Source organism: Thermobia domestica, chromosome 2 (genome assembly GCF_964235325.1).
Source record: "Thermobia domestica chromosome 2, izTheDome1.hap1.1, whole genome shotgun sequence".
NCBI classification, from domain to species: domain Eukaryota; kingdom Metazoa; phylum Arthropoda; class Insecta; order Zygentoma; family Lepismatidae; genus Thermobia; species Thermobia domestica.
This window is the reverse complement of record NC_137455.1, coordinates 93245116-93257782: the sequence shown is the minus strand read 5'-3', so window position 1 is coordinate 93257782 and position 12667 is coordinate 93245116. Positions and strand designations below refer to the sequence as shown.

Here is a 12667-nt window from a genome sequence, read left to right as displayed (position 1 = left end):
TATATAAAAGACATTCGTATGTTACACCGTAAGTCTGGAACACCTGGAGCAATTTCGAACAAACTTGACACACAAATATGGCTTACAATATGAAGTAAAATACTACGGGGGTGAAACAACCATAACTTCCCTAGGGGATTGGGAAGCGGACGTGTTTGAAAATAGGCGAAAAACGACCAATATTAGTGTCGAATCCACAATGTTTGACGTCACTGAGATTATTGGTGACACCCCCGTTGACACTTAAGAACAAATTTTGATCAAGACACGTATGTATGGCAATAAGGAGAGACCATGGGTGAAAATAATAAAATAAGGCCGATATCAGTGTCGAATACATAGTTTCTGGGGTCACTGAGATGATTGGTTATACTCTTAATGACATATAAGTCCAAGTTTAGGCAAAAAGAGACGTATCAGCTGGCCTACTAATCATCAGAGGCGACAACACTAAAGGTTTTGCCCGGAAATTAACAAAAAATAACGTCAAAGGCGTTATTTATCGTTATTTATTTCACTTATTTTTTATTCTTGATAGGAGCGGCAATGTCGAAAGTGTTTTCTGGGAATTAAGAGAGGCAGCATCGAAAGTGTTGCTCTTTGTTATTCATTTTACTCATTTATTATATTTTTAATCAGGGGATGGGAACGCCTTTGGCGTTGCTCATCTTTATTTATTTCATTTTGAAAAATTCATAAACCTTATTCTTACCGTGCATGTTAGCTGGCCTGGAAATCAAAACGGTTGGTAACATCGATTCTTCGTTATTTTTTATTTCATTCATTGTTTTACTTTGTTTACTTGCAACAAAGACTGTGGAGAAGGCAACACAGAAGACATAGAAGGCGCGGGAAGAGGGTCATATTATGGACTTTTATTGATACACTTTCATTGAAACGGTATCCTACGTAGGAAGTGGTTCACATATTTCCCTTAAAATTATTATCCCTCCTTGAAGATGGGGTATTACATCTAGTTCATTAGACGTAATAATAATTGCTAATCCTTGTATTAATAACCGAAAATTCTATAAGAATAATTGATTCTTAATATAATGATTTCCAACTTTATTATACTCCATGAAGGGATCCATGATATCCCGGCTTAGTCGGGATAACCTCGGATCTTGAACATCTGTCACTTCAAAATTGTTCAAAACACCAAATATTCCGATTTTTCTCCAAAACATAAAACAAAATATTGCTTTTGTTAGTCAGCGATACTCAGGTAACAGAAATAACATAGTCCTCTCTGTCATTCACTTTTGGTAAGTGTTGCCCTATTGGTTAATTAATTCTCGCATTTCAGCAAAAGTAACTACATAACTCCGACTATGCTATAAATTTTCGTAGGGTATCCTAGACTTAAGTGTAAATTTTCATATGATGTCCAAGTTTCAGACTTTAAAACTTTCATGTACAGCGGCGCAAATCTGTCTTCAACATTGCGGGGGTGGGGGGACGGGTAAAAACATTCCCATAATGTTTTTTTCTTTTTTAAGCTATGTTCAAAATATTTGTTAAGTTGAAAAACAGTGCTGTGGAGGGCCATGGGAACAAAGTTGTCTTCAATATTGGGAGACGGGCAGATTTAAGGCTTAGTTTGAGGGGATATCAATTTCATCTCACTTTCTTCTATGATAATGGGACACAAATCACCACATTTCTCCCGAAAAAACACATTTCAAATCGGATTACTGGGGGGACAGTCCCGCAGTTCCAAGTTTGGAGGACACATGTCGCCTTCATCCCCCGGGATTTGCGCCAGTGTTCATATATATATATATAGGATGTTTCAAAAGAACACCGTCAACGTTCGGGAGGTGATTCCTGACACCGAGATAAGACAAAAAGTATAGACCAACCTGGGTGCACAAATGCTTCCTTTGGGAGTTATAGGCTGCCGTAAACATGAAAAAATGGACTTCAAAGGTTCATAGCTCCAAAACTATGGGATCGATCGTAGTCGGGTCAAGACTTCACTTAAGAACAAAAAATCTATGTTTCGGAATCCTAAGGTACTCACGCAACAATTTTTGTAGAGCGTTTTTGACTACGGGCATATAATTTGAAGTTCTCACCAACTACCTCTATAAAAATTGATACAAAACTCCCGCAGGACCCTGAAACATGTATTTTTCGATAGGGCACATACTCGTTCTTAAGTGAAGTCTTGACCTGACTACGATATATCCTATAGTTTTGGAGCTATGGACTTTTAACTTAATTTTTTCATGTTTTCGGCGGCCTTATAACGTAACTCGTTATATACAGGTCCTCAGTCATAATTGTAACTAGATTATATTACTAAAATCACTTAAAACAATTGATATTGCATTTAGTTTTCTTCGCTTTTTATTGTGGCACACAATTATTGAAATAAATGCACACTTTTATAATTATGCGTACATACTTTTATATAATGGTTCCTGAATTATTATATCGTTTATTTACAAAACATTGTTATGACAACCTAAAGACAAAATCATCATATTAGAATCAATTTTGATTCTCTTTCCTTTTTCGTATTTTCTTCTTCTTCTTGAAAGAGGTTAGTGCATATTTTAAAATCATACATTGCCCGGAATTAAAATTACACTGAAAATACAAGATGTCGTTGCAGCCTATAACTCCGAAAGGAAGCATTTGTGCACCCAGGTCGGCCTTATCTTGGTGTCAGGAATCACCTCCCAAATGTTGTCAGTGTTGTTTTGAAAGACCCTGTATAAGTATTAGACTCTTATAAAACGTCTATGTTCATCCGTCCGTCCGTGGACAGGTATCAAAGCAAAAGTGTTAGAAGGTATCGATAAGCGGTTGTTTGCAATGAATTCCGCGTTCCACGGATATACACCATCTTCTTTGGTAATCCTCTACTCAAACCGGAAATGAATAGAAATTAAGTATTTATGGTTTCAATATTGATTTTCATAGAACAAAAATGGTAATAGATAGCGTCAAGTGGTTTCTTGTGAGCGATTCAGTGTCATAAGAAAACCTATCTTAATTTTACATATTAATTATTTGAAAAGTGTTTTTAGTTATTCCTAATATAGTATAATAAAATTAAGTGATATGCAACAATTTTCCATGTAACTTCATCCATTTTTAATCTGAAACTATTACACAAATGATTAATACTTTTCTGACCAGAGTGTATACTTTATAAATGTATGCTTTATCTCTTTAACATTCTTTCCAAAATTTCAATACTGTTAGTGTACTAGAACCCGTCAGAAATTATAAAAGAGAAATCTCTTCTAACTCCTTACCAGTGGGTATTCCAGATGAGTGATAAGCAGTTGAAAATAGGTAGCAGTTTTTGGCAGGTGATAATATATCTGAGCTATAGTTATGAAGCGTATGAGGCTGTGTTGTATAGTGGATAGTCGCTAACGCATGTTCGTAAGATACTTGCAGTGGTCACGATGAAAGTACATATTTGAGGCAATCCTGCAATATTAAAATACATGGTGCCAATAAAGCCCTGTTTAGTGTGCATGTAGCGTATTGCTTTTTTCTAGGACTTCATGTCTGTGGCATATAAGTAATTGTAAAGCCTGCTGGAGACAGGTTGTATTAAGCTGTGTTATAGTAAAATGCACTTCGTTCCCGTTCATCATCTTGCTGGTTTTTCTTACATGTTACATTGATCATCTGTTCACTGCCATTCCAAGCAGATTTAATTATCATCAGTATTTTATGCAGGCCATCTTGATTCACGTCTACATTGCAACTTACAACGACCAGGGGATTTGGCAGCGTACTTAGTGATAACCAGGCCAAAATAATAATTTTAATCTGTTTGGAACCGTTTCGTGTTGCCTTGGTGGTAACCACAGTTGTGACCCGGCAATGTGAAGTGACGGCTACAATCCTTAGCAGTCTGTTAAAACCGACATGTGTTAAAATTTACTAATACTTCCTATTTCAATATTGATCTCGTATAGTATGAAGGTAAAATTTATCGAGAAGCACTTTTCTGGAATCGATTCAACTTCCCAAAAATAGGCTCCATATCCTTCTTTAACCCTCTACTAAAAGCGGAAATGGTAGCAAGGAACTGTTTCCGGTTTCAATCCCCATAAGGCAAATACGGTAATGGCAACAAGCTGTTATTTTGGAATCGAATCAGCGTCTGAAGAAAAGGTACCATCTGCATCTGCACTTTTATACTAAAACCGGTAATGGTAGAAGTTTGTTATAATTCCGGTTTCAGTAGTCATCTCTATAGAGCAAGAATAGGAAAAGATAGCAAAAAACGCTTTTTGGAATTGATTTAGCACCCCAATAATAGGTTATATCTTCGTCATTAACCCTCTAATAACCCGGAAGTGATAGAAACTAACCATTTCCATCGTCGTAGAGCAATCGGAAATAGATAGCGAGGAGCGGGTTTCTGAAATAAAAGTATACAGTAGATTCCATTTCTAATCTTGTTTTTCTACTAAGACCGAAAGTATTAGAAATTTCATATCATTCCCAGTTATAACCATTGAAGGGCCCTCTGCAATAACAATTGAAGTCGAGTTACCTTGATTCCTTCTACAATATAGATAAAGAAGGAGTGTGGACTTACTTTCCTTTTCTGTCAATTCTAGTGTGTATACGAAGCGTCTGTTGTGAGAAAAACTCAATTCATCTGTATCTTATATGTTGCACTTTAAGTTTATAAGCTTTCTAACTCAAAACCTCCATTTTCACTTACCTTGTTATTGCAGAGGGCCTCTCAATTATCCCCATAGACTAGAAAGTAGTAAGAGATAGTGAGTAATGTCTTTTGATATGGATTCAGGTTCGAGGAACAGGCTCTACGTTTGGTCTTTTTTCTCTATTGTAACCAGTAGTAATAGATGAACTACAGCCAATGGATAGTTTGGAAATCTATAGGCCTTTGCGTGTTTCGTAAACTACAATGGCAAATACCAATGACTTCACGTTGGAGAAGCTTTTAGTGGCAAATGTGTGGGTCCATGAACGAAAGCACAACGACGAAAATATGCCGCAGGTGGTGTATAGGTTCAGTAACACGTTGTTTACCACCATGGAGCAGGGCTTCCTTCCACTTCCACTTGCTGTTCATGAACGCTGGCACTTTTCTCTGGCCGGTGGATAGGATAGGTCTCTAAATTCACCAGCCTCTTATCATCGTCCGCCTCGAAGTTCGGACCTGTATAACGTATCATCAAATTACACGTCAGAAAAAAGCGGTACATGGACAATGATGTTCTGCAGGCAATTGTGCTGAAGCCTTCTGGCTTGTAACGCCGAAGCTACTAAAGCGGATGAGTAGGAGGACATAGAAGCATGTCAAGTTGTGCAAGGGTAATGGAGGTGCACATACTGACGTTTTGAACAAATAACTGCAAGTATAAAGGGACGTTCTGACCACGCTGTAGAGTAAAAATAACAGTTTTCTATAATCAATTAATCATCCCAAAAATATTAATTTCAATTGTAGTCTGTGATCTGAAACTGGAAGTAGCAGAAGTCATTCTTTTCGGTTTCAGCGTTAATCCTATAGAGTAAGAACGGTAACAAATAGCGAGAAGCGGTTTTCCACTTTCAATTAATCATTCTAAAAATATAATTCACTTTAACTTTAATCTCTCTACTGAAACAAGAAATGACAGAAATCATTTACTTCCTGTTTAACGTCGATTACTATAGAGTAAAAACAATATTTAATAACTATAAGCAGTTTACTGTAATCAATTAAGTGTCTCTAGAATATATTCCATTTCCACACCAAGCTCTCTCTACTGAAAACGGACGCTAAAGAAAGAATTTACTTCCGGTTTTAATGTTGATTGCTATAGAGTAAAATTAGTAATAGCGAGCGATAAATGGTTTTCTACAATCAATTAAGTGTACTAAGAATACATTTCGGCTCCATTCTAATCTCTCTTCTGAAAACAAAATTGTAGAAAACTACTAGTACTTCCGGTTTCTATATTAATTGAGAAAAATATCACGTCATACAAACCAAATTCCTTTACGTGCTGTACACATGGCTTTACTACTTGTTTTCTTGCAATAACTAAATGTAAGTTACTAATGTTATAGCTTCCCGTCTCAACACGTAATAATATTGAATTAAGTAATAAAAACGGGGTTATATTCTATCCACTTTGAATAGAGTGCTTAACAATTCCTATATATTACAGCCACATGTAGAAACTATGCAAACATTTCCGTAATGAACAGATCCGTTGAAAGAGATGAAAATTGGATAAATTGCATATGACATTGTATTCCAATCATGAAATAAATCTCTAAAGAAATCAGAAAGTGTAAAAAATCCAGGAAAACTTGTAAAAATTATTAGGTTTTGATTAAATTTGTCACATAGTTTCTTTTGAGTTTCTCGAGTCAGGCTAAGTTGCTTATGAAAAAAGATGTGAGTATCTTTCCTCTTTTCTTTAATGTTTTAAATTCAATTTCGTAAAAATCACAAAATTTTGGTGACATCTTTTGTTGTTTAAAACTTAGAAATTGTTGCCATATAGCTATATATATATATATATATATATATATATATATATATATATATATATATATATATATATATATATATATATCTAGCGTGTGATACAAACTGTGAATGTGTATGTGAACAATTGTTACATTGCTCTCTGTTTAGTTTTATTCGTGTGTGCAGTGACGTTTATTAATTCTTCTGGAACTTATGTGAATAGACATAAGTGAGAACACGTTCATCAGTGTGGACTTGTGTTTATTAGTTAGTGTGGACTTACAACATTTTTCAAGATGGAGGACTCAGAAAGAAGCAAGTTAGTGAAACAACGTGGTGTGTGCAAAAGTCAACTGACAAGAATTCAAAACTACGTAAGTAATATTAATTCAACAACTACAATTAGTCAGGTGAAAGTACGTAAGACTGCAATGATTGAGTTGTATAAAAAGTTCGATGAAGTGCAATCACAGTTAGAAATAAATTACGAACAAGTAGAGGACGATGCATATAGAGAGGAATTTGAAACCAGTTACTATGATGTATTAGCGCAACTAGAGGATTTTATTATTCAGCGTAGCCAGGAATCTCATTCAAACAATTCCTCGAAAAATGAGAATCAGGTGTCAAATGATCAATTAAAATTGCCTCGTGTTGAATTGCCATCATTTGAAGGACGATACGAAAATTGGCTTTCATTTTCAGACAATTTTAAAGTTATGATTCATAATAACGATAACGTGTCAGTGTTGCAAAAGTTCCATTACCTTAGAAGTGCATTGAGAGGGGAGGCGTATGATTTAATAGCGAATCTGCAAGTTACAGAAGCTAATTATAAAATTGCATGGCAATTATTGAAAGACAGGTATGAAAATAAGCGTTTGATTGCAGCTACTCATGTCCGTAATTTGTTACATATTAAATGTATCACAAAGGAAACTACATCAGAATTAAGAGAATTTATTAATACAGCTACTAGTAACTTGAATGCATTACGAGCTTTAGATTTGCAGACACCACTAGAAGAGGTTTTGTTAGTTCAACATTTCGTTTCACAATTAGACAGTAACACTAGGCGTGCGTGGGAGTTACAAATCACAGATCATTCTTTCCCCCCCTTATCAGAGCTCTTTGCTTTCTTGGAACGTAGGTGTCAAGCATTTGAAACTATAAAAAATACACCATCGCAGGAAGTAGTGTCAAGGTCAAGGGGCGATAAAAATAGACAGAGTGCTGAACCAAAACAAAAAGAAAAAACAACCAAATCATACGTGACAACAACTCACTCTTTCTGTAACTTTTGTAAACAAAATCTAATACATCAGTTGTTTAAATGTCCTGCATTTTTAAACGCTGAAGCAAAAGAAAGACAAGACTATGTTCGAGATAATTTATTGTGTTTCAACTGTCTCAAAAAAGAATGTAAGGTAAAGACGTGCAGATCAGGTGGCTGTAAACGATGCTCCAAAAGGCATAATACTTTGCTGCATTATGACGTAATGTCAAAATCAGATGAGAAAACCAGTGTTGCTAATTCACAATCAAGAAATTTTTCGAGTCATTCTAATACGAATAGGGAAAATATGACACAAGGTTCTTATTGCATTTTCAAGGGAAAACCAAATGTTACTGTTATGTTATCTACTGCTATAGTAAATGTACGAGATGCAAATGGTAAATTACATCCATGTAGAGTATTATTAGATTCTGCCAGTCAAAGTAATTTTGTAACTGAAGATTTAGTTCAAAGGTTGCGTCTACCTAAAAATAAACACCGAGTTCCAATTCAAGGTATTAATAGTGTGATTAGTGAAACAAAGCATTGTGTAGATGTACATATAGAATCAAGAATTCGTGAATTTACAATTGATGTAAACTGTTTAGTTTTGCTCAAAATAACAGATAACATTCCAAGTAGGCCAATAGATCATACTGATTGGAACTTGCCGACAGACATAGTGTATGCAGATCCTAATTTTCACCAACCAGATACTATTGACATTTTGTTAGGCGCGGAAGTGTTTTTGGACATTTTGCGATCGCATAAACTAACTAGACCTGGGAATTATCCAGTGGTACAAGAGACTGAATTTGGGTACATTTTGGCGGGTAAAGTTCCTACAACAAGAGATTCTAGTATACCACAAGTGTCATTTTTTGTGCAAGAAAGTAACCTTGATAGACAGTTACAGACATTTTGGGAGCTCGAAACGATACATTCAACATTTATGACTCAAGAAGAAAAGCAATGTGAACGACACTTTGAGGAAAACACTACCAGAGATAGCAGTGGCCAATTCGTTGTACGTCTGCCAATTAAGCCAAACCATAAACCAGTAGGAGAATCATATAATTTAGCTCTTCGTAGATTTTACCAGCTAGAAAGACGGTTGCAGCAGTGTCCAGAAATTAACGAGCAGTACTATAACTTTATGAGGGAATATGAAGAATTAGATCATATGAAACCAGTGAAAGAAGAACATGAAGATAATGGTATGAAATGTTATCTGCCACATCATGCAGTATTGAAACCATCCAGTACCACAACAAAGCTAAGAGTGGTTTTCGACGCTTCTGCAAAGACTTCAACGGGGGTTTCATTAAACGACATACTTATGACAGGACCAACAATCCAGCAAGATTTACATTCAATTGTCACGAGATTTCGAACCTTTCCTATTGCTTTTACGGCGGATATTCAGTCAATGTATCGAATGATTAAAGTTCATGAAGATGACATTGGACTTCAAAGAATTCTGTGGAGATATTCATCAGTGGAACCAGTCAAGATTTATGAGTTGCAGCGGGTCACATACGGTGAAACATCATCCCCATATTTGGCGACGGCATGTCTTCGAAAGTTAGCGGAAGAAGAAAGAAGTAAATATCCTCGAGCAGCAGCAGTATTGGAACGTGATTTTTATATGGATGATGTAAGCTCAGGATGCCATAATGTCGAACAGGCGTTAAAGCTTCAGAAAGAACTTATTCAATTATTGCAAAGCGGTGGGTTTACTTTAAGAAAATGGTGTTCGAACGAGCCAGTATTGTTGGAAGCAGTTCCAGAAGAACATAGGGAAATTCACTTACCGTTTGAATTTGAGTCCGAGTCAGGTGTTTCAACATTGGGTTTATCGTGGAATCCTGCATCAGATAAGCTTCTCATCACCAACAAGTCAGTTAAAGAATGTCTCACGACCAACATACCAACCAAACGTCAAGTGACTTCGACCATAGCAAAAATATTTGATCCTTTAGGACTTATAAGCCCTGTAGTTACTCCATTCAAGATTTTCTTACAACAAATGTGGATCCATAAGATCAATTGGGATGATCAAATACCATCAGAGCTCTATCAGCAATGGTTAGACCTGTGTCATCATCTTCCAAGTGTTAACGAAATACAAATTGATAGATGTGTAGTATTGAAGAATTATGTTCATGTCGAGATACATGGGTTTGCTGACAGCAGTCAACTTGCGTACGGCTGTTGCATTTATATTAAAACTGTGGACATTTCAGGCAAAACTACTGTTAAACTTTTGGGTTCTAAATCGAGAATAGCTCCTATTAAAAAGGTAACGTTACCAAGACTTGAACTTTGTGCGGCAGTACTGTTGAGCAGGCTGTATCGGAAAATAATTCCGATATTAAACATTTCAGTGAATAGTACTTACTTCTGGACCGATTCAAAAATAGTGCTTGCATGGATATCATCTCCAGCTGCCAGATGGAAGGAGTTCGTGGCAAACAGGGTTGCAGAGATACAGGAGATCACATCAGTCAACCAGTGGCATCATGTGTCGTCAATGGACAATCCAGCCGACATTATTACACGGGGAATGGATCCGAAACAGTTGAAGGAAGCAGATATTTGGTGGCATGGACCCGCATGGCTTGAATCATCTGCATGGCCCGAACAATCAGAAGTGGTAGACGAAGATGTTCCAGAAGAAAGGAAAGTAACGAGCATATCTTTAGTCAGTTATGAAGGTGACATAAGCTTTCTGGAAAAATTTTCATCATTGTGGAAACTATTGCGAGTTATTTGTGAGTGCCGTCGTTTTATTTACAATTGTAAAAATCACAACGAGAAGAAAGTAGGAACTATTTCCACTACTGAAATTAGTGATACTTTACAACAATGCATTAAGCTAATCCAGCAGGTTAGTTATTCGCAAGAATTCAAGGACTTAGCTTCATCAGGCCAAGTTTCATCCCAAAGTGAACTTAAATCTTTGTATCCATTTATAGATAATGAACAGTTGCTACGAGTGGGAGGACGACTAAAAAACTCCGACTTACCGTATGATAGCCGACATCAGATCATCTTACCACCTAAAGAGCATCTCACCAAATTGATAATTGAAGCGGAACATAGAAGATTGTTACATGCTGGACCGCAGTTATTGATTTCATCATTGAGGCAAAAATATTGGATCCCACGAGCTAAACAAGTCGTTCGATCTATCATTCATCAGTGTCTAGTTTGTTTTAAATTGAAAGCGTCAGCCTCAGAACAACTCATGGGTCAATTACCATCAGCACGAGTACAGCCAGCTCGAGCTTTTATTCACGCCGGTCCCCTAATGATTAAGCAAGGAACTAGATCTCGTAAAGTGACAAAGGCGTATGTTGCAATATTCGTGTGCTTAGCAACCAAAGCGATTCATATGGAGTTAGTGAGTGATTTGAGTAGCCAAGCATTTTTAGCAGCTCTTCGAAGATTTGTATCAAGAAGAGGTAAATTTTCGAACATCTATAGTGACAACGGAACCAATTTCATTGGAGCTCAGCGAGAACTTAAGGAGCTTCAACAACTACTCAGTTCACAACAATTTCAAAACTCAATTCAAGATGTTGCAGTGCAAGAAGGATTTACATGGCATTTCATTCCACCCAGAGCAAGTCATTTTGCAGGCATTTGGGAAAGTGCAGTAAAGTCATTTAAGTTTCATTTAAGAAGAATAGTAGGTTGCACAATTTTGACGTTTGAAGAACTCAACACAGTTATAACACAAATAGAAGCCTGTTTGAATTCAAGACCAATCACCGTTCTATCCAATAATCCCGATGATCCTTCATTTTTGTCGCCAGGACATTTCCTTATTGGTGAGCCTTTGATGAGCATTCCTGAACCAGATCTAGTGGACATTCCGACCAACCGATTATCAAGATGGAATCACCTTCAGAAGATGAAGCAGCATTTTTGGAAAAGATGGTCTCAGGATTATCTACATGAACTACAGCAGAGAAGAAAATGGACAACAAAACAAACTAATATTTCTATTGGAGATGTGGTTCTAATCAAAGAAGACAATACTCCTCCATTGTCATGGAAATTAGGTGTCATTCAACAAGTGTTTCCGGGAAAAGATGGACTAGTGAGAGTAGTGAGTGTAAAGTGTAAGACAGGGACTGTTAAAAGACCGATTACTAAAATTGTACCTTTACCAAAAAATGATCATGTGGATTGTGTGTAAGTTGATTGACTTGGTTCAATCAAGAGAGGGGAGAATGTAGAGACTTTTATTGTGAGTTTGTATCATTGTCATTATATTTGCATAACGTTTCTCTTTTGTTTTTAAAAAAACAGTATGTATGTGTGTGTGAGTGTCAGCAAGTTGAGCACCAAGAGATCCATACAAGACGGTCCTCCGGAATTCGTAAAAAAAGACAATATAACAGTAAGTTGTAAGTGTTTCAGTTGTTGTGTAGTTAGTGCAAATAAACATTTATTCATTTATTACAATTAAGTTGTTTTGTGAACATTTATTCATCAAAAGACAAAACAATATATATATATATATATATATATATATACCAGGTATACTCTACGCGTAAATGAATATTGATATCTGAAGTACTCCTAAATATGAAGCACTTCCAGTTTTGATAGAATGTTACGGGTGCTGATAGGTTCTCTTATGACACTGAATCGATCACAAGAAACCACTTGACGCTATCTATGACCTTTTTTGGTTCTATGGCGATCAACATTGGAACCAAAACTATTTAATTCTACCACTTCCGGTTTGAGTAGAAAATTACCAAAGAAGATGGCTTCTATCCCTGGAACGCTTAATCCATTGCAAACAACCACTTATCGATATCTCCTAACATTTTTGCTATGACGCCTGTCGATGGACGGACGGATGAACATAGACGTTTGATAAGAGTCTAATCCCCCCC

At 36.4% G+C, this 12667-nt stretch overlaps 1 protein-coding gene across 1 annotated transcript; it reads left to right on the top strand.

Moving 5' to 3' along the window:
- Window positions 1-6771: 6771 nt before the first annotated feature.
- Window positions 6772-11958, top strand: LOC145679107 (uncharacterized). The gene is made up of 2 exons (XM_081749701.1): window positions 6772-10525; window positions 10730-11958. Exons 1-2 carry the CDS (start codon window positions 6772-6774, stop codon window positions 11956-11958), a joined length of 4983 nt encoding a protein of 1660 aa, XP_081605827.1.
- The last annotated feature ends 709 nt before the right edge of the window (window positions 11959-12667 follow it).

Coding starts and splice junctions, on each gene's coding strand:
- LOC145679107 (XM_081749701.1), top strand. CDS start 6,772: ATGGAGGACTCAGAAAGAAGCAAGTTAGTGAAACAACGTGGTGTGTGC. Junction 10,526..10,729: donor GAAACTATTGCGAGTTATTT/GTGAGTGCCGTC, acceptor ATCCATTTATAG/ATAATGAACAGTTGCTACGA.